General features: G+C 45.8%; 2 protein-coding genes across 2 annotated transcripts in view; one reads left to right on the top strand and one right to left on the bottom strand.

Moving 5' to 3' along the window:
• Window positions 1-11,508, bottom strand: part of rerg (RAS-like, estrogen-regulated, growth inhibitor) — a 28,435-nt gene extending 16,927 nt beyond the window's left edge. Inside the window, exons 1-2 of the mRNA XM_079735291.1 lie at window positions 11,280-11,508; window positions 7,585-7,731 (exon numbers count right to left, since the gene is read on the bottom strand). Coding sequence (XP_079591417.1) covers window positions 7,585-7,645 — 61 coding nt within the window. The 5' untranslated portion in view covers window positions 7,646-7,731; window positions 11,280-11,508. The remainder of the gene's footprint in view (window positions 1-7,584; window positions 7,732-11,279) is intronic.
• A 1,957-nt stretch (window positions 11,509-13,465) lies between these two features.
• On the top strand, window positions 13,466-26,533 carry LOC307075073 (plexin-C1-like). The gene is made up of 15 exons (XM_079735580.1): window positions 13,466-13,604; window positions 14,340-14,474; window positions 14,700-14,800; window positions 15,793-15,901; window positions 16,319-16,460; window positions 17,939-18,041; window positions 18,181-18,256; window positions 18,689-18,730; window positions 19,160-19,290; window positions 20,462-20,638; window positions 21,869-21,977; window positions 22,570-22,743; window positions 23,404-23,571; window positions 24,565-24,655; window positions 25,485-26,533. Exons 1-15 carry the CDS (start codon window positions 13,527-13,529, stop codon window positions 25,565-25,567), a joined length of 1,719 nt encoding a protein of 572 aa, XP_079591706.1. The 5' UTR covers window positions 13,466-13,526; the 3' UTR covers window positions 25,568-26,533.
• Window positions 26,534-27,839: the final 1,306 nt, after the last annotated feature.

Here is a 27,839-nt window from a genome sequence, read left to right as displayed (position 1 = left end):
CTCGAACCTTGGAAAAGACTAGTAGCATTTTATCCTAGCTATATTTGTTGTATACGGGGAATGAGTTAACCAAGTGATTGTAGGTGCTCGGCCCTTGGTTCTATGAACATCCTTACTGTGCCGACAGCGATGTATTTGTTGTTTCTACTTCTTCGGATTGTAAATCGCTTTGGATTAAAGCATCTGCCAAATGCCCTAAATATAAATGGAAATGGAAAGCTTAGAACCCAGAATAACTCGAAGACCGAGCAACCTATTCTGGCAATCGAAGGGGTTGAACGCTGATTTCAATACACAACTACATCGTGGATTTGCACTGACGCAGTCTCTGAGTGGGAATCGCCGGTTAGCTCAGTAACACTCGAGGCCTGCGAAGAACGACAAACTTAACAGCCACTCCCTGCATTTATCTCGCCCGGTTTTTCAGACCGTTGCATAATTCTCTCGCCGCTGATTATAAATGGCGGTTTCAAGTTTCAAGCAGGAACGTTGAGTCTCACCCCGCCCTCAGCATCATGCAAACCCTCAATCACGCAAAACTCTCCCACGTTGGGGGGGGGGGGGGGGCATTTTGGCTCACCAAACAGCAAGTGGTACTCTCACCGAGAGGGTTCCAGAATGTTGTTCCTTTTCCTAGCGTTCGGCCTCTTGCCTTCCTTCCTTGTCATATGAAAGAATGTTTGGATTTTTCTTATTTGCGTCATTTGGCATTAAAACGGTGGGACTGCAGACGTCACTAGAAAGGACATTTTGAACAAAAGGGGAAGAGGAGATAAAGAACACAGCAAGGTTGACCACAAAACATGAAAACCAGCTCTGCTTCTATCACCAACAAGCCGAGATCAAAGAAACGGCGAAACCTCATATATCGTGATTAAGGGTGAGGTCTGTAAGTACAAAAAAGTTATATCAAGTACAAGCGCCAGGACCAACTTACATGTTTTTCTTTTCTATATAATAAATGCCTTAAATTTCCTTTTGAGCGATGCCTTTGCCTCCACACAGCAGGGGGAACAGAGGAATCCAGGTAACACTGGACGGCTTTCAGATGTGAACTGAATGATACACCTGATTTTAAAGACCCCCTCCAGGTGCGTTTCAGTCCCGGCATCCAATCAGTCGCTCGGCTAATTGGAGGTCGTTTAACGCCATGGCAACAGGGGTCGATGTTTCTGATGGCTTGCTGTGAACATGATTGATTTGATGTTATGGAGGATTTGTGTTTTCTGCAAGTGTGTGTGTGTGTGTGTGTGTGTGGGTGTGTGTGTTCCAGCATATGAACAAATCTCGCTCAGAATTTAGATACATCAACGATGGTACCAGTTTATTACTATAATACATGACTAGGTAATACTTTGTCATACATTCAAGTACTGTCTTAATAGTTTTACATTTACAGACTTCGACCCCAAAGATGTATTAATATACATCTGGAAGACACAACAACCCTCGCCCACCATTTTGTGTACACCTATTCCACCGTGTCCTTTACATTAACGTCGTCATGGCGACACAAACACTCTAGTAGCCATGCACACTCAAAAACAACACACTCCCGGCCCTCTTAAGAGACACTTTGCTGCCTTTGTTCGCCGTCTTATCAGGAGAGAGAATAATTGGGGCCGCTGAATGGTCCTCCACATGACCCACGGCCGGTGCCCACAAGACCAGCTAACCATGGAGAGAGGTATCAAGGTGTTGTGATCCCATCCACTGATTTAGTCTCTCTCTCTCTCTCTCTCTCTCTCTCTCTCTCTCTCTCTCTCTCTCTCTCTCTCTCTCTCTCTCTCTCTCTTCCCCCCGCCTGGGTTTAATCCCCAGAGTCCTCAGCCCGGCGGTGAGCTGCCTGCAGTGAGATAGCTCCGTCTCTTTTGCCCTTTTGTTCGCCGTCAGTCACGTTGGATAAAGAAAGCCCCTGGTACAATAGAAGGACCCGTGTGTGGCCCTGTGCTCCCAGACGTTAATTGACTTAGCATAAAAACCCTCATAATAGACCGGTAACTGGGCTCAGGGGAGTTGAGGGGTTGGTGTGTTTCTGCTTCGAGCCCCGATGTCTTCATTCTACCTGTTGGTGTGTTGTATGGTAAATGGACTGCATTTATGTAAGGCTTTTCTAACCAGTGGCCACTCAAGGCTTTACAATATTGCCTCACGGTAACCTGTCGCCCACGCAGGGCGACAGCCAGCTCGTCGTGAGCAGTTAGGGTGAGGTGTCTTGCTCAGGGACACCACGACGCTCGCTAGGAGGAGCCAGGGATCGAACTAGCGACCTTCCAGTTACCAGCCAACCCGCTCTACCTCCTAAGCCCCATGCCGGCTTTTAGATCCCTAAACCTCGCTGCAAGTGGCTGTGGATAAAAGCGTCTGCTAAATGACTTACTGGCCACCGGATACGAGCATGACCTCCGTCTTCATGTCTCAGAGAACCCAAACCAGAGCAGTGCCGCAGAGAGGAAGGGGGTTATGAATACTATTATTATTATTGTCATGATGGTTGTGTCGTGCGCGAATGGAACAGATGTAGTGAAGATGTGCACGGAGCACACACGTGCACGCTTCATTCACCACGGAAGCATCTGAACTCTGCGGAACGTCAGATGTCATCACTATGAGTAATTTCTCACTGTGTGTGTGTGTGTGTGTGTGTGTGTGTGTGTGTGTGTGTGTGTGTGTGTGTGTGTGTGTGTGTTCTGTGGAGTATGCATGGGTGTGTGTGTGTAAGTATAATAGGAAGTTTATCCCTGGGTTTCAACTGATATACGATCAGTTAACAGAATTGGTGGCCAGCACAGTGGATGAATAGGCCGTCAGGGAATTATTACCCTCAACTCAGTCTTAAAATAACCAAAGGGACCCCTTAGATTAACTGCCACTTCCCACGTTTCCTGAGAACAGTCTTCAAATGCGTAATATATCTTTAGAGGGGGCGGTATGTGGCTCCGGAGGTAAAGCAGGTTGACTGCTAACCAGAAGGTTGCTAGTTCAATCCCTGGCTCCCGAGTGTTGAGGTGTTCCTGAGCAAGGCACCTCACCCTGACTGCTTCTGACAAGCTGGCTGTCACCTTGCATTGTTGACACCACCGTAAGTGTGTGCATATGTGTACAAACGGGTGAATGTGAGGCAGTATTGTAAAGCGCTTTGAGTTGCCACTGGTTAGAAAAAGGCTGTATAAATGCAGTCCATGTACCTTTTAGATATAACAACTCTGTGCTTGGCTGGAACAAACAGAGAAGACAACACAATAACTCTTTGGAAAGGAAAACAGCGCTCTCTCGTCAGAAGTGGGCCCTCCATCTTGGATAGTGCCAAGTACTGTTCAAACCCGAGAGGGAAGTGACTCATTTCTGCTATGTGACACAAATAAATGTTGGAGGGACTTGAGAATCAATGTGTCGCTGATTTTTTTTAAATGCTAAATTTGACCAAAGGTTTGTTTTCAAACCTGGAGACCATATCAAGTATGTGGGTCAAGAAATCAATATGGATGAGAAAGTCAAACCGATCACTGGATTAAACCAAAAACATCACCAACAAATCACATTCTAACAGCTGACCAGGTTTGAAATCTCAACAGCCAATTATAATCCAAGACCCTAGACGTGTTGCACTCTCCCTCCTTCAAGACTTTGATTGTTCACAGCGACTGCACGGTCGTTACCTGCTCCTTAGGTTGCTCAGCAATACCATAGACCTGGTGCTTATTCAAACTACTTGGATCCTGTCTGCTTTAAGACCTGGTGTTTAGTCAACAACATGGATCATGTCTGCTTTAAGCCCTGGTGTTTAGTCAACAACATGGATCATGTCTGCTTTAAGCCCTGGTGCTCATTCAAACAACATGGATCTTGTCTACTTTAAGCCCTGTTGCTTATTCAAAAAACATGGATCCTGTCTGCTTTAAGCCCTGGTGCTAGTTCAAACCACATGGATCCTGTCTGCTTTAAGCCCTGGTGCTTATGCATTCAACATGGGTCTTCTCTGGTCTAAGCCCTGGTGCTTATTCAAACTACCTGGATCTTGTCTGCTGTGAGCCCTGGTGCTTATTCATTCAAACAACATGGATATTGTTTGTTTTAAGCCCTATACCTGTCCCATCCACTCCATTTATCTGCAGCCTCTCTGAAAGCATTTCCGACCAACTTAAGCCCTCCTAACCCCTCCGCACTTACTTTCCGCTACTTGAAAAGTAAAACTTTATATGAATGAATTACTTAAGATAATTTGTCGTTAGAAGCAATTAAAAATTGGCGACGCACCCACACGCACACGCACACACAAGGGTGCTGTATCCGCAGTAGCAGTATACTTTTGATTTCAACCTTGAGGCTCCATCTAAGATGAAAGCCCCACCGATGGACAAAACTATTCCCGTGTGGCTCTGTGATATCACATTGATTAGCATGCCGCTGCGGCAATCAGAACAGGCGCGTGGGAGTTTGTGCCCGACAAGTTTAGCGAGTCACTCAGGCATTCTTGATAATAGAAAATAAGTGGCCAATTCTCTTTGACTATACAATGGGTAGGAGCCTGCAATGACTCCTGCTCCACGCACATGGAGCACAAGAGGTTGTGAAAGCATGCAATGATAGATGATGCCCTCATATTCTGTAACAGACTGTGGGCTACATCCCTCTACTGACTCAAAGGACTCCTCTATAAGCTACTAGTGCTAATGATGGCTGGTTTACCATCATAGAATCCACAGGTTTCTTGAGCGATGTGCAGAACCCAATCAATCTTGGATTTAAAAGCCACCGCCATGTTGGATTAAATGAAATTGTATTTGTATAGCCCTTAATCACCGGTACAGTCTCAAAGGGCTTAACACCCACCTGACCCAAAACTCCCTTAATTAGCAAGTAAGAAATCTTGAGAAAGCACGCAGAGTGGGGGATCCCTCCAGGGATGCATCAGGAGTGCAATGGGTGCCATAATTGACGTATATACATACACTCCAAACATTTTAAATCAGTAATGGGTGGGGGGGGGAAAGTCCAGAGATTCAGTTCTCACAAGCCTAACGTTAAAGCCCAAAGAACGGGAAGCTTTTGGAAACATTTGAGTGAAGAAGCTCTTCAAGGTTGAGGTTGAAGAAATGTGAAACCTGTGTTTCTCTCAGATGATCCGTTGAGCACTACACCCCCCAAACAGGCTCCCAACTGGGGCTGGATTGTGTAGGGACTAGGGTGCCCGACCCCCACCAAGAAAGGCACCGGGTTCGATTCCCTAACGTCCACAGCCGACCTTTCCGGCATTATTGATTCAAATATTGGGATTACCCCCTACCCTATTCCCCATCGTACGAGGAGTGACATCAAACATGATTCCTTTCACATTAAGCCGAAATTGGCTGCCTGATGTTTTAAGGACCGGAGAATGAGTAGAGCGCCACAGAGTTGCATTGTGGGTTGTTTACTTTAATTGGATCTGGAAGTACGTTCCGCGCAGCACATCTTCTCCACTAAAAGCTTTTAGCTGATAGATTCCCAGTCCGACACACTACTTAGGGAATCAAAAAGAGCTCCCCACATCAGAGGAACAGCATAATACCGGCACTTATGATGATGTGTTGAGATGATGAAATCTATTTCTGTTCATGCCTACCAGCTCAGTGGCCTCCTCCCTGTGGATATCACGCCGAAGATAACAGCAACCCATTAATATACTGTATTAGTTCCTGTTTTATTGGCCTTCGCAATCCAAGATTCAGCTCCGTCAAACCTCATTATAAAATGACGTAACCGGGCTTAATCATAGGGGCGGCATGTCGCTCAGGAGGTAGAGCGGGTTGGCTGGTAACCGGAAGGTTGCTGGTTCGAGTGCCGAGGTGTCCCTGAGCAAAACACCTCACCCTAACTGCTCCCAACGAGCCGGATGTCACCATGCATGGCTGACACCGCCGTCAGTGTTTGAATGTGTGCTTGAATGGGTGAATGTGAGGCAATATAGTACAGCGCTTGGCCACTGGTTAGAAAATCGCTGTATAGATGCAGTCCATTTACCATTTAATTACCTCAAGACATGTTCGTATATGTCTTCAGCGTATACATTTACGTAATTGGTCGCAATTATTGACCACGGCCCCTGAGTTAACCTCTCCACTCGCATCCTCTGAACCTCGATAAATCATTCCAGGGCGTAATCAGTGGAAGCAAAATAATGGTTAACACTGTCCTACAACCATCAGTTTGCACCCATTATGTTCTGATCTGTTTCGGCCGCGTTCATTTACAAAACAATGAGGGACCAAAAATCAGTAACATGAACAGAATCATAATACATATCGCACCGTGACCCTGACGATTGTCATAAAATGATGTCATCAGGGGTTAACTCAGCGAGACATGTCCGTACTCTTACACATACGTCAGTGTGTGTGTGTATATATATATATATGTGTGTGTGTGTGTGTGTGTGTGTGTGTGTGTGTGTGTGTGTGTGTGTGTGTGTGTGTGTGTGTGTGTGTGTATATATGTGTATATATATATATATATATATATATATATATATATATATATATATATATATATATATATATATATATATATATATATATATATATATATATATATATATATATCATTTCAGTCTGGATTATTGACCACGGCCCCTGAGCCGACCTCCACTTGCGTCCTCCGAGCCCTTGTTAAAACATTCAGAGGCGTCATCGCGCCGCAGCCGCTGATTGCCGAGGCAGAAGCTGTTGGTAGCGATTTGTGTTCTGCCGGTTGAGGAACACATGTTCTGCGTTACGCCCCCCCCCCCCCCCCCGACCCAGGGCCGCGTGTGTGTAAGCGAGCAGGACGTGAACCGGGGGCCGAGCGTTCCTGCCGTTTAAGATCAGGCGAAGGACTCGCTCGCAGCCGTAGATTGATGGGATGTGGCCTGTGGTGGCGGGGAGGAGGAGGCCGTATCCATGGGAACTGCGGGGAGGGAAATTAAACGAGCCCTTGACGATGCGGCCCAAAGGGTTTGATGGATGAGGGGAACGTGAGAGGAGGAGAAAGAATGAGAGGGGAGTTGGAGGGAGGGAGGAGGAGAGAGGAGAGTTGGAGGCGAGGAGAAAAGAGGAGAAAGTTGGTCGGAGAGTTAAGGGCAGGGAGAGAAAGGAGGAGAGAGGAGGAGAAAGGAGAAGGGGAGAGTTAAAGGCAGGCAGGGAGGAAGGAGGAGAGCGGCGGAGGAGAGTTAGAGGAAGGGAGAGAGGAGGAGAAGAGAGGAGAGTTAGAGGAAGCAGGAGAAAGGAGGAGGAGAGTTAAAGGGAGAGAGGAGGAGGAGGAAGGAGGTTGGAGAGTTAAAGGGAGAGAGGAGGAGGAGGAAGGAGGTTGGAGTGTTAAAGGCAGGGAGAAAGGAGGAAGGAGGAGTGTTAAAGGCAAGGAGGAAGGAGGAGAAAGGAGGAGAGTTAAAGGCAGGGAGAGGAGGAGAGAGGAGCGATAAAGGCAGTGTGAGAGAGTGGACCAGGATGTGAGGCCGGGACGTGCGTCCGGGCATGCCCAGGCAAACCCCAGGTATCACAAACAAACACAGCGGCGGGTCTGATAAGGGCGAGGTATGAGGGGGGCGGTGGGCAGTGGGCGTCGCCCTACCTGACTTGCCGACGCCCGCTCGGCCGAACACGGCCAGCTTGACTTCCGGGCTCTTCGCCATGACAGCAGCGGCAGCCGCGGCAGCTAATCACAGAGCTCCGAGATCAGCTGTCCATTCCCCGGTCCCGAACCGAGAGGAGATGTTGCCTGATGGGAGACAGATACACGACGTTGTTATCCGATGTCTCCAGGGCTGCGGGGAATCACAACTGGGATCCTCCGCAAAGACATTGAAGGGTCATGCAGAATTCTGAGTCATATCAATGTCATAACATCCAGTGAATCACAATATCACCCCTCCTCCCCACCCCCTCACATGAGGAGCAAAACAAACTCCAAACTCGCGCACAGTCAGCCTCAGCTTTAAACGTTCTGTTTTATCTGACTGTACTGCAGATCTATCGGTTGGTATGTGAGTTCATGAGGCATGCTGGTTAAAAGCTGAATTGTTTCGATACACGGAATCCCCCCTTCGGGGTAAGGGGTACATAAACGTTTTCACTTGAGAATGGGGGTTCTTCCACACTGCTTGCATCGTCAGATTGATCTCAGTGGAAGCAAAACAACGGTGCTGTCCTGCAATCGTCAGTCTGCATCAATTATGCTCTGTCCTGTTCGGCAGCTTTCATTAACAAAACAACAATGGACCAAAAAATTGGTAACATTAACAGAATCGCAATACGTTTCCCGTCGTGACCCCGCTGAATCCTGTCCCTCGTTCTAATCGTGTGATCATTTCACAGTAGTCCAACAGAGCCCCACCCTATTGGTCAACACGCCGATACGCCCGGCAGTGTCGACCGAACACAACGAGAAGACTGAGGTTGTGGACCTGGGGATCAAACCTTGGTACACACACACACACACACACACACACACACACACACACACACACACACACACACACACACACACACACACACACACACACACACACACACACACACACTAATCAAACCATCTCTTCCTCCTGTCATCTGTGTGACCGTGATTCGGACATCCAAAGGCAGATTCTCTCCCTACAGCAGCCTGCACGCCAATCGAAGAGGCTGAGAATACGGTCCAGCGTGTTACCGGGGGCAACCGCTTCATCATCAACATGACTCACACACTCCCCTGTTGCCGTGGCAGGCTTTTAGCAGTCACGATCGCCCCTGTGTGTGTGTGTGTGTGTGTGTGTGTGTGTGTGTGTGTGTGTGTGTGTCAGGGAGAGAGCGTTAGGAGAGAGAGTGTGTGTGTGTGTGTGTGTTGAGAGTGTGTGTGTCAATGCAAGTGTGTCCGAGTGGGATGTTGAATGAAAACAAAATGGAAGAATGGAGCGAACCAGGAATGCAGACAGCAGCCGGGACAGGTGGATTCCTGGCTGTAATGGAAACAGACTAGCAAGAGTCCAGTCATGCACTGATCACCCCTATACCAAGCACTTTCCACACTAAACAGAGGCGTCAGGTTTTAGTTCTGGTTTCAGGTTAGTTCGACAGAGAGGCGAATTGAGCTCTCAAATATAGGACATGTAAACAGAGAATCCGCACCGCCTAAAAAGTCAACAGGAGCGCACACACACACACACACACACACACACACACACACACACACACACACACACTAAGGTAAACAAACAAGAAGACAAGTGTTTTCATTCAACTTCAGCTAAGAGGGGCGTCGTCAGACTAGAAATCTGAACGGCTGGAGTGTGAATCCGACAGTCTGCCTATAGACAGAGCCGGGCACAGTTCGAGAGCGGCCAACGTAACAGACAAGTGCTGGCACTGAGGTGCCCAGCGGCGGCCATCCAGGTTGATGAAGAGCGGGGACTAGCGGCTTAGCTTCCCCCGGGAAGACACCTCATTAAACCCTGAGCAGAGCCGACCGGACGTCACGCTGGATACTTTTATGAACTGGCGCGTGTCCAAGTGTCTCGGACGGGTGGGGGGGGGGGGGCAGCCCTATCCCTGTCACTCAAACCCTCGAACCCCCCCCCCCCGGACACGCCCTCTCTCGTACCCCCCCCCCCTTCCCAGCAGACCCTCGACCCCCTCCCCTCCTGGACACGCCCCCACTTGTACCCCTAACCACCGTCACGACTATGCCTTCACTTTTCTTTTATAAACAACACGCGTACCCATATCTGGCATGCGCTGGTGAAAGTAGGGTACGCTGGTCCTGAAGTGCTGGTGGGGGGTTCTGATGAGGTCACCCCTCAACACACACCTTTCCAGTTAAAGGCAGTCGTTTGGATGGGTTAGAGGTCATTTATGACAAGGTGGGAGGACCTTCCAGCCTTATTTTTGCATTACATTTTTTTAAATGTCAAGCTCTCTCGGGCGGAGTCGAGTTTTCCACGCACCGCTGTGCCGTAGGTCTTTATATGTTTTTTCTAACTGCCAGACTTATTTTCCGTTCGTTGTTTTGCATTTCTATTTCTCTCTCTCTTTCCCTCTCTACATATCCCCGCTGTATCTGTTTTTATATCTTTCTACCAGCTAAAAATAAAGAAATAAATAACAATACTGGCAGTCGAGTCTCACAGTGCACGCAAGCACGCACGCAAGCGCGTTCTGACTCAACTGTCACTCCAAACTACTGCCAAGAAACGAAAAAAGAAGGCGCATATTGTGTGTGAGGCAGGGAGGGCACGGAAAGCTGTTTATAGACCGAGTTGTTCCTCTGGTAGTTGGTTCATTCCTGGACCTTTACTTTTGGGGGGGGGGGGGGGGGGGGGCGCTTTGACTTTGAAAAACCCGAAACACAAGATGATGTGTGCGATGCGTTCTGCTCGCTGACATCCACTTGAACCCAGTGCCCAGTGCAGTGTCTCCAGCGTGCGGTACCCTAACCCGGTAAACACTCGCGTCCTGTATCTTTCATTCTTTTCCAAGTCCGCTGCTATTCTTTCCTGTCACTTCTGCTGTAAATTTAAAGTCTGGATATGGGTGGTGCCCTCCCTCGTCGTGGTGGCTCCTCACCCGATTACAGGGCAGCCAGGGGCCCCACCGCGGGGAGGGCCCCGCCGCGGGAGGGGCCCTGCCCAGCTGCTGCACCGCACGCTATAAAAAGGAAAGGCTTTCGCCCACCGCAGTCGTCGCTTGTCATCAAATGCTTTAATTAAACGGGCCTGCTGCTTTTAGACTGCCCTGTTTACCGGGGCAGCGTCCGTGCTCACCCCGGACGCTTAAAAGGGAAAGTTGGATTGGTTGAAACGGTTGCCTAATTCATACCAAGGATATCGGACCTTTGGATGAGTGACAGAGGTGTGGGCTGATCGCGGTGTGTGCGGGGACGATGTCGCTGGGGAAAGACCCCCGGGTGGTAAGGGGGTCACTGTGTGTGTGTGTGTGTGTGTGTGTGTGTGTGTGTGTGTGTGTGTGTGTGTGTGTGTCCGGGAGGATGGCGACATCCTCCCGGACGCACAAGACACAGGTACACACACGTCAGAGGTGGTACAGCCTACCATGCAGCCATAGTATCCCCTTTGCACAAAGGGTCCCAAGCAGTTCCTAATATATCGTAGGCTTTTGGTCCCGATTATAATGTAGGCTATTGGATGTGAGAGGTTATAACGTTTGTTTCCCTAACATATAATACGTCGCACGACCGCTAACCAACTTCTACAATGCCACTGTGTGCCTACGACTTGTATCCGTTGTGTTGTTGGTTAAACAGCACAACTCTCACGTAAACAGCGTTTCACTCACCTCAACTGATGGAATGCACTAAGGGACGAATACCGCTGGACCGAACCGATGAAGTGATGAAACGATGCTCTCTTAATGCAAAACCTTCTAGTCGGTGGTTAGGATGGTGTCGTTGCCCTTCTCGGATTCACGACGGACGGAAGGCTGGCGGTCCTGGCACCGCGATCGTTGGTCTGGAGCTGGGGGGGGGGGTGGACTCGTTCCGCGTCGACCGAGGCGAGCAGAACAACAGCTCAACTGTCACTGAAACTCTAGCCTGTGGACCAGGGGGCTATAAGGAGGAGCGGAGTCTCTCTGAGCTGCGTGCCGTTGCGTTCTGCAGCGTGGTCTCCGCGCGACCTCTAGCGGACAGTCGCTGTTACCGCAACGCTCGAGTCGTGTGTAGAGAATGATACCCGGGTCCGTTCATCTTCAAGTTTCTCTTGTAGATGGTGAACTCCCTAATAGGTCCATGTCGTGAACCAGCACTTCGCTGCGCAAGCGCGAAGTGATCATAAGGGAACTGGGTGAAAGAAGTCTTATCACGATCAAGAAAACATTAAAGTCGTGAAATGTTGTTTGTAAGATATCTTGGATATTATATCTTGGATATTAGCTCTTTTTTTTGCAGAAATGACACATTTAGATTAGAGACCTTAACTAACTTTAGCTGTGTTTTGGAGAAGCCTTTCAGAACACACGACCCAAACAAAGCATAGCGGCACCGGTGGCAGCCGCGGATGAAATAGACAACAGCCTACATAATAACTGTAATCACAATAAGAAATTCCAAAATAAATCACATTTTGGATGAACTTTGGAACAACACTATATAAAGATTTAAATGTGCTTCCCTCTCCGGTAAGCACCATTCACTTTGAAAACGCTCAAAAGCAGTCAACAAACTGCCATGTTTTGCCCACTTCGCTTTTTGCGTAAACCGGTTTCCTCTTACGCGTTTTTGTGCGCCTTTACGCACGGTGGCAGGATGTGTTCTAGCGTCTCCTCGCGTGAGGAGTAGGCGGTAGGTCGCTCTCTCAGGACTCTGCTGTCGCGCACCATGGAGTTCGCGTGGCTGTCGCTCTTCCACGCCCTCGGTGGGCTCCGGGGGGGCCGCGGTCTGCAGGAGGTCGACGTGTTCTCCTCCCGCGGTGGAGATATCCGCGACTTCACCGTCGCTGCTCGCTGGGTCTACTTCGTCACTGGCGACCACCTGTACCAGCTCAACCTCAGCCTGGGGCTGCTTCACAGTCTGACGCAGAGAGGGGAATACATAGGGACCTCGCTTTTTGGACGGTTTAACAGGACTTTGGAGGGGGGCGCGTCTACTTTTAGCGTCAATACCTTGGCGCCACTTGTGGAGCGCAACCTGTTGTTCACCTGCGGTGCGCTGCACTGCGGCTTCTGTGAGACGCTGAGCTTGACGGACATAACACGGATAATAAGCGGGGAGGCTTATGATTTGAGTGCTGTTGTACCAAAAGGCTCCTCCGTGGGATTTGTGGTTGGCGTGAATAAACAGTCTTACATTTTATCTGCTGCTGAAGGGTTCGAAGGAATCAACGACAAACTGTGTCCGTACATTGAAAAATCGCGAATACGTCTTCATAACACACATGACGGTCAGCTTGGAGGAGTGTTCTCGTCCTTAGACAGTAGTAAGAACCCCGAAATCTTTGCCCGTCGTCCAGGTGTCCAGTTTGTGGATGCATTTCAAATCAAATCGACTATTTTTATTTTTTCAAACTTAAAGGACGAAAATAACGCCACTAATGTTCGTCTACTTTGGTTTGCGAACAAAGCGACTAAAACCAAAACGTAAGGTCCCTTCGAGGTGCGATACTCTGCTGTGAAGGTGGTGAAGCGCGCCAGAGACTCGTTTCTTCTTCGGTGATTCCCGGGGACCAACCGGTCCTCTGGGCAGGGATATTTACCGACCATGACGTCACTAACACGGAGCTCGCCATATATGACGTCAGTCCGCCAACTGATGCACCGACCTACAGGGACCCAGACTTTGGCTACACAGTAGAACCTTCGAAGGTGAACCAGTCATAGACGACAAAGCTAAATTGATTTCCAAAGTTAACCACTTGGAATTGCAACTAAAGGTATATAAATTGTGTTTGTGTGTGTGTGTGTGTGTGTGTTTGTGTGTGTGTGTGTGTGTTGACGCTCGTGTGTGTGTGTGCGTGTGGGCGTGGATGTCTATAGGGTGATGGGCCCACCACGCTGAAGCCAAGTCACGTGCTGCTGAAACACCGTTTCATGACGTCGGTGCTCGCCGTCAAGCTGAACAACTGGCTGATCTTCTTCATCGGCACCGGAGACGGTCAACTTCTGAAGGTCTGTAGGTCCTCCATGCTACGTCACGCTACATCACTTCCTCTGTTGGAACAGAGCAGGCATGCTTGTCTCACCAAAAACGACATATATGCCATGTGATCACAGCAGAAAAGGAAATGAGTGCAGCAAAAGCGCCTGTGATTGCATTTACATGATGGCTCAGGGTCAAAGGTCACGAGAGATTGAGTTAGCCATGGTCTTGTGAGTGGTACATCTTCCCTGGTATCCCTTGAAATGTGCAGTCGGGACAGGAAATGCATTAAGCTGCATGCATCATTTCTGGCCACTTGTTTAGACGTCAATTTTGAAAATAAATGTTCATTGCATTTTAGCATACACAACCAAAAATGAATATTGCATAGATATTATGGGGGATTTCTTTTTTTTTTTGGTTAACGTAGAATAACCAGAGAGAGTTAACTTAGATGTTAATTCTCTCTGGTCTTTGAAGGCAGAGGACCTTGACCATTGTCTGCTGTTTTAAATTATGTCCTGGTTGTATTGGCTTCAGTTCTAAGTGTAAGGTACTCATACGTGTAAGGTACACCAAGTGTACTTTAAGTGTAAGGTCCTCTAAGTGTAAGATCCTCTAAGTGTACTCTTACTCTAACTGTGTTCTAGGAGTAAGATCCTCTAAGTGTGCTCTTACTCTAACTGTGTTCTAGGAGTAAGATCCTCTAAGTGTGCTCTCAGTGTAACCATCAGCTCACTCCGGTGTGGTTGTGTGTGACTCAGCTGACGGTGGACGCCACACTCCAGGCCCAGTGTCTCAGCGTCATCTGGAAGGCCCCCGACGACCGCCGCGTCTTTCCCAAGATGCACCTGGACCCCGTGGGCCGCAAGCACGTCTTCCTGGCAGTTAGGGACAAGGTAGGCTCGTGGATATTGGACCCGGTGCGAAACCCTAGAAACTGCAGTGCACACATCTGTCCTGACCGACATGGTCAATGTTGTTTAAGTGTGTGTGTGTGTGTGTTTGTGTACGTGTACATGTTTGCCTGTATACGTGTGTGTTGTGTGTGTGTGTGTGTGTGTGTGTGTGTGTGTGTGTGTGTGTGTGTGTGTGTGTGTGTGTGTGTGTGTGTGTTCTCCCAGTTGATGCGCGTTCCAGTGTCTCAGTGTGGTCAACACAGCAGTCTGGAGTCCTGCTGGAACACCCACGACCCGTACTGCGGCTGGTGTGGAGCTCTGAGACGGTCAGTGTGGTAGAAAATAATGAAGGTTTTAAAGGATATTTGCCAAATGTTGATGTATATTAGTGGTAAGAAATGTTCCAGCAGTGAGGGGGGGAACAGGCTCCAGACCTTGTTCCAGTGTTATTCAACAGCTCAGAGGATCAGACAGACATCCTTCTGTAGCCAATGACATCAGTCTATCTCTCAGTTCACTTAGACAAAAGTATAAGTAAGGTTAACTTGACACATGAATTATACAAGAATATAAGGAAAATATATTTACAATGGAGCCATATGTTAAACATTTGATATTACCTGGCTTTCTTTGGTCAACAAGTGCTTGCATTTTGAGGAACATTTACATGTGTTCCTCATACACGTGTTACAAAAGATACACCCACAGCCCCCTCATTTACTTATAAGTGGCCCCTCAAAGACGGCTGGCTCACGTCACGGTGAGAGGGAATACCCTCCTATGGTTTCTCGTCGGTGGTTTTACAATGTATATTCTGTAGGCTCCAAGTTGGAGTTTGGTTAACTAATGCATACCCATACCAATACATACTCTCATCTACACACTGACACACTACACACATTACACACCATTTCACACAGGGCTTTCAGAGAGGCGTAAGATTTACATTTTCTGCTGGTGGCATGGGTGCCATTTACTTTTTCTTTGGTGTCATTTGTTTTTTCATTTGTCAAATTTCATCCCTAATCAGATTTGTCTAAGAAAAGGAGTTGATGTTGGAGACCATGATTTTTTTCAATACCAAACATATGAAGCTGTACTCTTATTTACAATTTAAGAAACACAAACATCTTTAATGACACACACCATAACACACTGCTACCCAAACTGGAAAGGAAACTTCACCTCCTTTGGGACCAGTCCCATTTTTGAAATGCACCATTGCTGATTTGACCTTGCTTGTGAACCCAGTTAAAAGCATAGTTAATGATGCATCATGGGATATGGAGTGCTTTATCTGTCACCATTGCTTCCACAGATGCAGCTTTGAGGACGAGTGTACATCTTCTCTGTGGCTGTCTGTCCCAGATGACCTCAGCCAGCGGCGGATGCTCTCCCACAGCTTCCAGGAAGACGCAGAAGGAAAGGTAGGCGTGGTCTAAAGATCAAACATCAAATGTTTGGGAAATATAGGCTTTTATCTGAAGAGTCTTACAATACTTTGAGTGCATACTTCAACTTTTGATGATCTGACCAATCAAAACCTGCAGACTTAGTCACCAATTGTGCTTGCTGTATGTGACCAAACAGTGGCGTGATTTGTAAATATCTGAAGACATACAAAACACTTCCTGTTAGAATACACCGATTCGGCAGCCAATTTGTTGTATTAGGGATTGTTTGATGCAAGGTATATTTATATGTATGTAATAAATACTCTCGACTTATTCCTCAGATCTCTAGACAAACATTCACGCGTTGTAGATCTTTGCTTGAGTCTGCTCTTCAGTTGACTTTGAGTTGGATCTTCACACCCAAGCCTTCTTCTCCTCCATCGTTCCCAGATCAGGCTGGCGGTCTCCACCCACCTGAAGAGAGGTGGAGCTCCTGCTAACTTCTTCTGCCGATTCGACTCAAGCGTCGGAGTGCTAGGAGGACTACAGCATCAATACCCAGAATGCACCTGCCTGCTGCCTCCTGTGATTGGTCAGTAATCTACCCTCTCACAGTATGAAAAACACAGGTGTCGCTCACAACATAAATTGTGTCCCATCGAATTAGGGTTGTGATGCATGATTTTATTTTTATGTTACTTTATTGCAACTTCTGTAGAGGTTTATACTGTGCAACTTCCAGGGGCCTACTTTGAATCCTTTTTAGCTTGGCCTCCTTTAAATGTCGTTTCTTCAATTATTGTTTAACGTTATGTGAATAAGTATTTAAAATCATGTCAAGGTTCATGTTATAAGCTTAGACATTAACACATTATGACATTCATTTTATAATGTGTGGTGACAGAGACATACACAATTACTGCTAGTGACTGGTTCAAAAGCAGTAATCTACGCATACTTTCCCGCACAATTTTTTTCCTATCTTATAAAACTTGTACACATGCACATATTTACACACATACACCACAAAGAAAGTTTTCTTGTCATGACTGAGATAGAGGTCTAGGACCACTGCATATACGTGTTACAGCTGGTGAACTCTATGGGGGCGTAAAACATAACATTTTCCCCGTAATTAGGAGCTATATACAATATTACCATAGATATCTATGTTACCGGATGCAGGGGGTTAAGCCAGGCAATACATTCATAAGGGCATGAACATTATAACAATATAAGATTAGTTCATTATATATCTATCTATTATATATCTTCTTATATATCTAGCTTAGCGAGTTACTAAGATAATTAGCAAACAAAGATTATGAATATGATTAGCTTAGAAACAATGACAGAAACTGATTCATGCAAACGGTCTCCACAAACCTACATAAATACTGAACTAACATCTGTCATTGACACACAACTTATCGAAAACACTAGCCTGGGAATCAGACAAATCTCTCAAGCTCACGTTTCATTTGCTCTGCAGATAAGGTCGGTTTTCCCTCCCATACAGGAAGATTTCTGTCTTTTTCTAGATAGACTGACCAATCACAACCATTTATCTAACATGAGATTCATCGTATTCATGAGGATAAATATGATGACGGTGCAGAAGCACTGTAGAGGCATTTCAACAACAGAAAGGGCTGGCAGATATGGCAGATAACGGTTTGGTGAATCCGCTATTGAGACAGTATGGAACGAACTGGAAGGTATATTTTCCCTTAAAGAAAACTGACAGCTGCACTTACCCTTTTGTTGAGAAGAAAAATGTCTTTCATCACACTATCTAATTGAATCCTAACTCCGTTTTTGCATTCACACAGCATACAACACAAACACAAATTCATATAAAGGGGATATGAAAATCATTACTTGATTTTGGTTGTTTATTCTGATCGACTCATAGTCTGAGAACCCTTATGTACTTATGAGGTCCAAAAGAAAAGGTACATAGCCTCTTGAAAAAGGAAAATGATGTTGACAATAACAGTAATTACATTTGATTAAGAAATAATAATAATAAACGTTGGCAATGATATTGTAGTTGCTTTATATTAGCAGGCCTGCGTGTGAGCGTCACCCTGAGCCTGGGGGAAGTGGATTTGACTGAAGAACTGAACCTCCTCAACTGCTCTCGGATCACCGGGGCTCCCACTTCCCTACTGTAGGTCTCCCGTACTCAGACGCCTTACACCATCCAGCCTTCACAATGTACTCTACAGTCTGTGGGAACCGGGGCCTCAGGGGAGGATGTGAGCGCTTTGTGACCCAGTGTGGTGAACCTGTGTCTGCTCCTGGTTCAGGTGTAGCCAGTGCCTCGCAGCCGGGTGTGGGTGGAGCAACGGGGCCTGTACGTGGACACGCAGCGGAGCCCTGGATGTAACGCTCCGTCCATCTGAGCACCACCCAATGTCCATCTCTCCTTCCATCCCTCCAATCATTTAACTTCTCCTATATCTATCTATCAGTCCCTCCTCTATCCATATCTACCCTCCCACTATCATCAATCAATCCATCGACCTTCCGTCGACCCCCCCTACCCCCATCCTAGAACCATCCCTCTCCTCCCTTCTTCATCCATCATTCCTTTATGTAGTTAAAACGTTAGATATTAATGGAGTTATTCCAGATTACTTTTATTTTATAAGGTATTCACTGTGTATCTGTGGATACCTATTGTTATTGTTGGTTCTACTGTCACCATGTGACAGTTGACTGTTCATGTTTCACGTGTTCATGTTTCACGTGTTCATGTTTCATGTGTTCATGTTTCATGTGTTCATGTTGAGACCTTCTGGTTCCTCTCCACAGACGTCCATCTGCCAGGGTCTGCAGACCGGGGTTGACTCTCTGGTAGGTCTGGTTCCTCATGAGCCTCAGCCTTGTGTGATTACTCTAGGGCGAGCGAGGACATCACCACATTGTGAAAGCGAGCGTGTGTTATGAATATGTTGGATGAAAGTGTACAAAATAGTTCAGAGATTCTCTGGGTTTTAGAATCTAGATGATTTGATTGAAAATAGTCAATGGAAACGGGGACACACATCTGTGCAGGGATGGGATTTCAACACTCTTTCCAGTAAAGTGTGTGTGTGAGTGTGTATGTGTGCATGTGTGCATGTGTGCATGTGCGCATGTGCGCGTGTTCATGCGCGCGTACGTGTGTGTGCATTTGCATACGTGTGTGTGTGCATGTGCGCGTGTGTGCGCGTGTACGTGTGTGTGTGTGTGCATGTGCACGTGTTCATACGTGTGTGTGTTTACGTGTGGCTTTCTTATCAGCCAGAGATATTCAACATTACCCCGAGTGAGATGTCCTTCTACGGTAAAAACAACGCAGTGCTGATGGGAAGGAACCTGGGTCAAGTGATCGGAGTTCGGCTTCAAGGAGACCTGGACTGCAGTGCTAAAGAGTGGGTGAAGAAACACCCCAACTCACTCGACAGTTAGGGCTAAAGGCTCAGTTATGGTTCCACGTCGACGAAACGCAATGACCACGCAGACGCTTCGACGCAATCGTCGAAGCTGTTCTGGTTCTGCGTCAGGTTTTTGTGAGCGGACCAATCACAGCCCTTGCTGCTGCGTCGCCTCGACACACGGTTAGAATTTTGGGAGGCGCAGGTCAGGCCCTTGGGCTGGACGCAAGGAGGGTCTGCAAGGACGTACGGGGTCCATAAACTACCTTGCTTAGGGTCGACGTGGACCCATAACTAAGTCTTTGGATACACTGTGTTGGTCGCTTAGCACGTTTAAACGCTTTCACCCAGAGCAAAATTTACAGTGGATTCAGATCCATGATATTAAAGGGGTGATATTATACCACGAGGTAGGCCCACTTGTGATGTCTCTAAAACACAGGAAAATAACGATTTTTTTCAACGGTTTGTAACGGCTAATGACTCTTACAACTGTTGGCGTTATGTCACCCCTTTAAAGATTTAAGCCTTGGCAACAATGACAACATGAATAATGATAATAAGTATAATATTAATCATTAGTTACCATTATCCCAACATTAGCTTTAACGTTAAACGTTAAACAATGTTAACGTCATAATGATGATAGGAAATGATGACGGCAGCAATATGATTTCTGAGGAACCCAAAGTCAGCTGATTGGATGCTGTGAGTAACAGTTGGGGGTAATAACGGTAGTTGTTATTAATAATGGCAGCTATTATTAATAATGGCAGCTATTATTACGAATTACAACTAGTATTAATAATGGCAGCTATAGTTACTTTTAGTATATGCTACACGTGAACCTCCTAAGATGGCGCAATTTGATTGGTTCGCCATCTCGGGATATTGGGCAATATCCCATGATTGAGATCTCAAACTTGGTATTGTTTTCATCGAATGACGGTGTTCTCCTCACGCTAATAAATAAAAAATAAACTGCTAATAAAAGCAAATAATTCCCGGCAAAAAGTGTTATCTTGTTTATTTTTAGAGTGTTCAAGTGTAGTAAAACAATTATTCACCTCAGGCTCCGTGAATAGGCTATTCCCCACTATTCACGGAGCCTGAGGTGAATAATTGATAAATAGTGAGGATAAGGACCCTGAGGCCTCTCTGTGCATAGGGCTTCGGTGAGGCTCAATACGGGGGCCAGCCTGACCTTCCACATCCCCGCCGGAGACAATGGCCGGGTCAAGGTCTGCCTCCTCCTGCCCAACGGCGGTTGCCACGGCAACGCGTCGCTCTCCTTCCGGTCGGCGCCGGTCTGCGCCTCCATCGCGCCGGGCAGCACCTGGGCCAGGTAGGGTACACACATACACAAACACACACATTGAAGACCACAGTGTTTGTCTATATATCTTCTTTACTGTGGTTCAGAAGTGTATTGTGGTGCCCTTCGCTACATGAAAAAGATCGCTATTGATGTGCATGTGCACAGTTATGAAATACGTCTCTCTTGCAAATCACATCACATCCACATCTACATCTTGCATACCTCTTGTTTTGTTTAGAGTTGGTATTATATGTTGTTTTGCTAACAATATTTATGATAGAATAAAAGTGAGAATCTAATCTTTCTAGTGGTGTGTCACATGACTACTTCCTCATGTGTTTAAATGCCCTATGGTCGGTGTCTGAAATTGGGGAGGAGGGGCTAAACCCGGTATTGGGGTATTTTGGGATGAAGAGGTTAATGGCCTAGTAGACCACTTTCGTTTCACTTTCTCACAAGTAGATGTAATGGGCCTCGTATGCACATATTTGTGCTAAAATCGCTCCCACAAGCCCTTTAAGAGAACTTTTCTCGCATTCCCCAAAATCCAGATCAGTTAAAAAACAAGTTATATGTACTATGATTTTTTATGTACCGTGTGTAAAATTGACGTCAAGCGTTTAAAATGGGTACTAGTCTCCGCCCACCACCGCCTTCCCAGACCTGAAGCTCACGCGGGTTTCCAGGTTGAGGTCACTGAATGCACACGAGCATTATATTTTAAAGGAGCTCAATTATTCTATTGAGACAATGACAAGCGACAACAAGTTCTACTATGTAAATTGATCAGCTAATGTATACACTTGCAGTTTTACGTGTGTTTTAGTACGGCTCTGGTCATCAAGCTTTTTCGAAAGAGAAAGAAGCGTTTGAGGTCAGGTAGAATCTAAAACCATCTCTGTCAATTTTTTTTGCTTGTTTCCTTGGTTACAGTACACTGTGTTTGTGTGCCAATATGTTTCATATCTGCAACAATGACTTAACACACAGGCCAAAAACAAAACAAATGTTCCGAACAGAAACTGACATTTCGAAGGCGAACATACTGGCTGATCACCTATCATGATCAAGATTGTGGTGAGACAGCTTGCGACATTCCAAAACTAGGTGGCTGTAGATGTGTGTGGGTTTGTCTGAGGCAGGCCTGTTTCCGGTTGAGTGTGGCTTGATCTATGCGCACACAAAAGTGTAACAGTATGATCAGTTTTTTTTGGATTCTGCTTCTCTGATTGGTCCAACATGCTGTGTCGTGTGCAGTGGGAAGAGGAGGATGAACATCACGGTGTCCAACCTGAAGTTTGTTGATGAGGTCATCCACAGCCACACGGATGAGAAGGTCACCTTCTCCGAGTCAAGCGACAATGTGGTGAGTTGGTTCAGGTGCACTAAGTGTTACCTGCACTCAACCATGTACTCACAAACGCATGCACTCACACACGCACGCACTCACGCACACGCATGCACTCGAACAGGCATGCACTCACACATGAAGCACACACTCAAATGCACACGCACATGCACTCACACACGCATGCACTCACACACGCATGCATGCACACACGCATGCACTCACACGCGCACACACTCACACATGGAATAGAAGGCACACAATCCTGCAAAGACACACACACACTTTCAAGACACGTTTGATGTAGAATATGTAGCGAGAGAGACACACACACGCACGCACGCACGCACGCACATGTACATTTATACATTTACATATATACACATACACACACAAACATACATTTTTACATTTGCACATATATACGCACATTTTTATATTTACACTTATACACACACACACACACACACACACACACACACACACACACACACACACACACACACACACACACACACACACACACACACACACACACACACACACACACACACACACACACACACACACACACCACAGGGCCGGCTTTCACGTGCCTGAATCCCAACAGTCTCTGCAGTTCGAGAGCCTGCCGGCAGACCGCGACTCCTTCAGCAGCTTTCTGACCCTGAGGGTAGCCAATCAGACGCTGGCCTGCCCCACCGCCATCCGCTACCTGCCAGACCCCCAGTTCACCGACTTCATCTCCACGCCCATGGCGGACCACCTGTGGCTCACCATAGAGGTCAGTCGCCCCCGGGACCCCTTCAAACACTGGGTGGGGTGCTGGGGTGGGTGGTAGAGTGAGTGGGTGAGTGAGTTAGGGGGTGGGTAGCTGGGTAAATGGTTGGTTAGTTAGTTTGCGCACTGCACTTTAAATGTGTACTAGAACGGTACTTTTAACCTAATCTGCATTTTTAATATGTACTAGCATTCTAATATGCACCATCACTTTATTGCGCACTGCACTTGTGTAAATGTGTACTAGCACTGTACTTTTGACTAGTAGGTAGGGCAAATTGCACAGCTCGGATCTTCTTGCACTCTGGTCCCTATCTGGTTACCAGTAATGTACTTTCTTTCTATGTTGGATGTTTTACTGCCTTTATGCATTGTTGTCTATGTATGTTCCATGTTCGTCTATGCAGCAGTACCCTGTCTCTAACCCAAATTTCTCCCAAGAGAGACAAATAAATGAACTTGACTTGACTTGACTTAGTGGGCGAGTGGGTGGTTTAGTGGGCGGTAGTTGGGTGGGTTGCTGGGTGGGTGGGTTAATGAGTGGGTTAGTGGGTAAGTGGATAGGTTAGTGAGTGACTGAGTAGGCCATGCTAGGTACAAGCTTTGAGGCATGGTGCTGACATGGTGGTTGATGTTGAATGGCGGCTTCTGTTGGGATGTTCAGAAAAGGTTAGATGAGCTCCAGATTGCCCCTGAGGACCTGCTGGTGAAGGGCGTCCAGGGCGGTGAAGACCTCGACTGTGTTATCAGAAAAATCGAACGCAGCAACGGCACCGACTTCATCACCTGCGCCATCCAGAGCTCCTCCGATGCAGAGATAACAGCAGTGAAGGTACTCAGATCACATCAAGGCTGCATCCAAATCCTTTTCTTTTTCACCCTACATTTTTATTTTTGAACGCGATTCTTTCTTTTCATGCCGCACATATATTTTTTTATATTTTATATATATTGGACTTTTAAAGGGGCTCCATAATGATAGACTAAAGTTGAGAATCTATTCTCTCTAGTGGTATTTCACATGTGACATGCCATGCTTTCTCATGTGTTTAAATGCCTTAAAACATCTTTGCAATTGGGGGAGAGGGGGTTTTCCCAGATACGGGTTTTCCCATGAAGGGGTTAACTATTTACCAGTACTTTAGTCAAACGATTGAATGACCGAATGAATAGGTGTTAATAAAATCAATTAGCTATTATATAAATATACCCCTTCCGGTCCACTTCAGCAGACGTGTTCCTGTGAGATTTGGCAAGTTTTCAGAGAAGGCGCGGAAATTCACACCCGACACCAAGGCAAAAGTCATCAGAGGCCAGGCGACTGCAACAGCACTCACAGAAAATATGACCATTAGATGTGCATTTTATTAATGGCTTTTTTAGGGGCTAAGCAGCGGGTTTGGAAGGGAGTCAGATCGGTTATATAAATGCTATTTATGCCATCATGAATTGATTCCATTATGAATTGAACTGTTGTGTCATTGTCAGATAACAACACAATATGTCAGCACTTGCTTAACAATGTTGGCAACAGCCACGTATTTAAATATGTCAATAGTACTATTTTGAATAGACCCCCCCAAAAATGTGTGTTATCAGGGGAGCTCAAGTCTCAAACAGGGGTCTGAGCACACCCTGGCTCCCTGTGATTTGAACCCTGCTTCTCTGGCTTTCTCACAAAAACAGTTTTTTATATTAGCATGGCTAAGGGTATGGAAATATCACTATATTTGGTTTATCAAGGAACGATAAGTCAATTACACAATTATCAAATGAACCGACTAACCGCTTGACCAATCAATGCCTCGCTGTGCCTTATTTTCAGATAATGTATGGAGACATGATTTTCCTCCTGGAGCCTCCCTGGTCCTTCATGGTGCACTTCCTTCCTCGAGTTATTATCCTGATTTTTTTCGGTAAGATAGGACTTTACATTATGCTCGGTTTCAACTACAGGATGATAATCCAGATTCTGTGCCAGATTTCCCCCTTCCAACTCTGGTCAGCAAAGCCCTGAACTTTGGATGGTTCTAACTATGGCCAGATTAGCCTGTGTTGTTCGGAATGTTAGGATTGGATTTAATCCCTGAACCTGAGATTCAGAACATCCACAGCGATTCATCATAGAAACATGTTCAATATTTACAAACCGATATTCTGTAATGTGGGGAAAACACAGATGACAGCTGTCAGATGTCAGTGGCTATACGCCACCTAGGTGGCTGCCACACTCCACCTAGCAAGTTATTTTGGAGGATTGAGGCTTCTACTCACTCTGCAACATGTACAGTCCTTTTTCCTGCCTTCTCCATGACTTCATCCATAGTTCTTTAGTAGTTCTTTAGGATTTTCCAAAAAATAAACAAGTAAAAGCTAAAAAAGCTAAAAGCAAAAGCTAGCAAAGCATTGCCGCAGTCTGCCATGTTTGCCTGAGCTAAGGTCAGGTTTTTATTGCGAGATTGCAATTGCGATTTGGCAGCGTTTCACTTTACAGAATCAGGACTTGGAAAGGAATCGATTAGTGGGTAGTGTGCTATGTTGGTTGCTGTTATCATTAACCAGCTATCATGGACCAAAACAATTAAATGTGTGTGTGTGTGTGTGTGTGTGTGTGTGTGTGTGTGTGTGTGTGTGTGTGTGTGTGTGTGTGTCTGTGTGTGTGTGTGTGTGTGTGTGTGTGTGTGTGTGTCTCTGGGGGGTTTAATTTCTTACGATGGGGGGGTTTATCTACTACTACCATCATAGGAGGCTCACCGCTCAAATTAACGAGTCCCGGCGACCTGGAGATGGAAATCAGGACGGTTTGGTTCCTGCCGCCCCTTGACTGAAGCGGGACAGATGGCGGGCAACAACTTCCTCTTTTGAGGGTCCCTCACTCTGGGAGGACAGGTCGGTGGTGGGGTTTGTCTTCAGCAAATGGTGATGGGTCCTCCAACACCTCATCAAACACATGGCTTAGCAGGGCATCCACAAAGTCTGTAAAACATTGCACTATATTAGATACTATGTGTTTTAGTCCTTCCATGTATATATGTTTCATGCAGCAATAATTATATGGATTGTTTGGATGTTTTTAGGTTGGTAATGAAGATAAATATAACCTGCAGGGAGTCAATATTAGGGAAAAGAAACATCATTGGACTTTGGCAGATGATTTGATTATTTTTCTTGAACCACCAGACAAATGTTTTCCAAACCAAAAGGACCTACTGGAGGTATATTACCAACCACTCTAAATAGGTATGAATTTAATGTAACAGAAAACACCAATTCTTTCATTTAATTACTCACCATCCCCATCAATCTGGGATATCTCTAAAATGGAATTATAAAACAATTAAGTACCTTTGTGTAACCTTTACCAAAACATTTTCCAACATGTTTGAAACCAATTATAACCAAATAGAATAAAACATCCAGAAGGATGTCGAAAGGTGGTCAACCCTCCCTTTGCATTTCAGCTCCTCAAAATAAATTGATAGCATGGGATAAGATGATCTCTTGATTCATTTTGAATAGCAAAAGCGGAGAATAACCCTTCAGTTGCCTTAAAGTAAGAGGGGAATGGCCCTAACAAATCCTACCAGAATATTTAAATGTGGTTCAACTCAGACCTCTGACCTGTTGGTGTACAACTATTATTTTCTTAACCTTTTTATTTATCATTTTGTATTATTAGGTATTCTGAGTATCTGTGGAGAACCTATTGTATTGTATTTCTCTTTTTTCATTATGTCGCTGTTCTGTATAAAACGCAAAGTTTAAAACAAAAATAAAGGGAAACTTTCTTACTATATGGGGTATGTTTTTATCGGCTTTGTGGTTTCCCTTTCCTGGATACTGGGAACACAACCTTGAAGATAGCTTGTTCTGCAGATGTTGCTTGCGGCCCGCATTTTCATTCTAGGCTAATGCATGATCACTGAGTACAACCTACAATAATAGAGTGTCAAAGGTCTGATCCATTTCAAACCATAAGAAAGGTCAAAAATATGTTTTTTGGTCATTACGGCACAATAACAGGAGCTAAAGAGCTAAACATCCAAATAATCCATCCATACCCATCGTCGGTATGGATGGACCTCTGACACTGGTGGTTTAGATTGTGAATCTGAATTAGAATTTCAAATACCCCAGGGCAAAGAGAGGGCACAAAGGGCCCCAGGTTATCCACCCTGTGGGGAAGAAGCGTATGAAAAAAGCCATAACCTGGACCATGTTGAGAGCTTGAGCTTCGGACACTAGCATACTTGTGTATTTAAAATCGTTTAAATTTAGCATTTTCCCCATGGCTTATTGTCTTATTAAGTTGAAGTAACGCTTCTGTAATTAGTCCTACTATGATTTATGTTATTGGTATTACTGTGAGGGTGTTGATGCAATATGAAGCAGAACCAGCTTAGTCACGGATCAAGGTTTCAAATGTGAAGCTGTGTAGGTAATAAGAGAAATGACACTTATGGTGGTGATTAGTGAGGTCCCCCCTTCACTGTAAAGCGTATTTGAGTGTCTAGAAAAGCGCTATATAAATTCAATCCATTATTATTATTATACGAACCAAATAGTTGTTTTGACAACAACCGTGCAAATATAATCAGGAAACAATGTAATTTTAAATAGTAAATAAATGTATTGCATTTTGAAAACTAATTTTCAAGCAAAAAAATATTGCTTGTTTATTTCATGGCAGCCATTCTCATTGCTGTTCAACTCAACTCCAGACCACAATTTCTCGCTTAAGCAGGTTGTTTAATGGAAACTGTATTGTAGGCAGTGGAAATAGTACGAAAATTGTATCTGTAAAAAAAGATGTAGTCAGACATGAGATGCTACGTAACAGAAACCACCATAGCAACCTACACATTGGTGTTAACTGTGTTGCAACCTAACAAACCAATCATGCAAGATAAGATTCACTCACGCAACCAGTGGCGGACTCAGACTGTTCGAAGGGCAGGGGCGAAAAAATAAAAAGGGCACATTCTGCACAACATGGGGCCCAACCAGCGTGCAAAAAGCTATGGTGCATCATGTATAATGAAAAAGTCCTTATCCTTGATTAAGTTTAGTATTAAATTATAAGGAGATCAAGATCAAAGT

This window comes from Pollachius pollachius (genome assembly GCF_949987615.1).
Source record: "Pollachius pollachius genome assembly, chromosome: 4".
Lineage (NCBI taxonomy): Eukaryota > Metazoa > Chordata > Actinopteri > Gadiformes > Gadidae > Pollachius > Pollachius pollachius.
The sequence above is the reverse complement of the archived record's forward strand: the minus strand, read 5'-3'. Positions and strand labels throughout refer to the sequence as shown.

What these genes read in the sequence shown, in the direction of transcription:
- LOC307075073 (XM_079735580.1), top strand. Translation starts at nt 13,527, where the DNA reads ATGACGTCGGTGCTCGCCGTCAAGCTGAACAACTGGCTGATCTTCTTC. An exon ending in TCCTGGCAGTTAGGGACAAG is followed by an intron (nt 14,475 to 14,699) that starts GTAGGCTCGTGG and finishes GTGTTCTCCCAG; the next exon opens with TTGATGCGCGTTCCAGTGTC. An exon ending in TATTATCCTGATTTTTTTCG is followed by an intron (nt 24,656 to 25,484) that starts GTAAGATAGGAC and finishes CTACCATCATAG; the next exon opens with GAGGCTCACCGCTCAAATTA.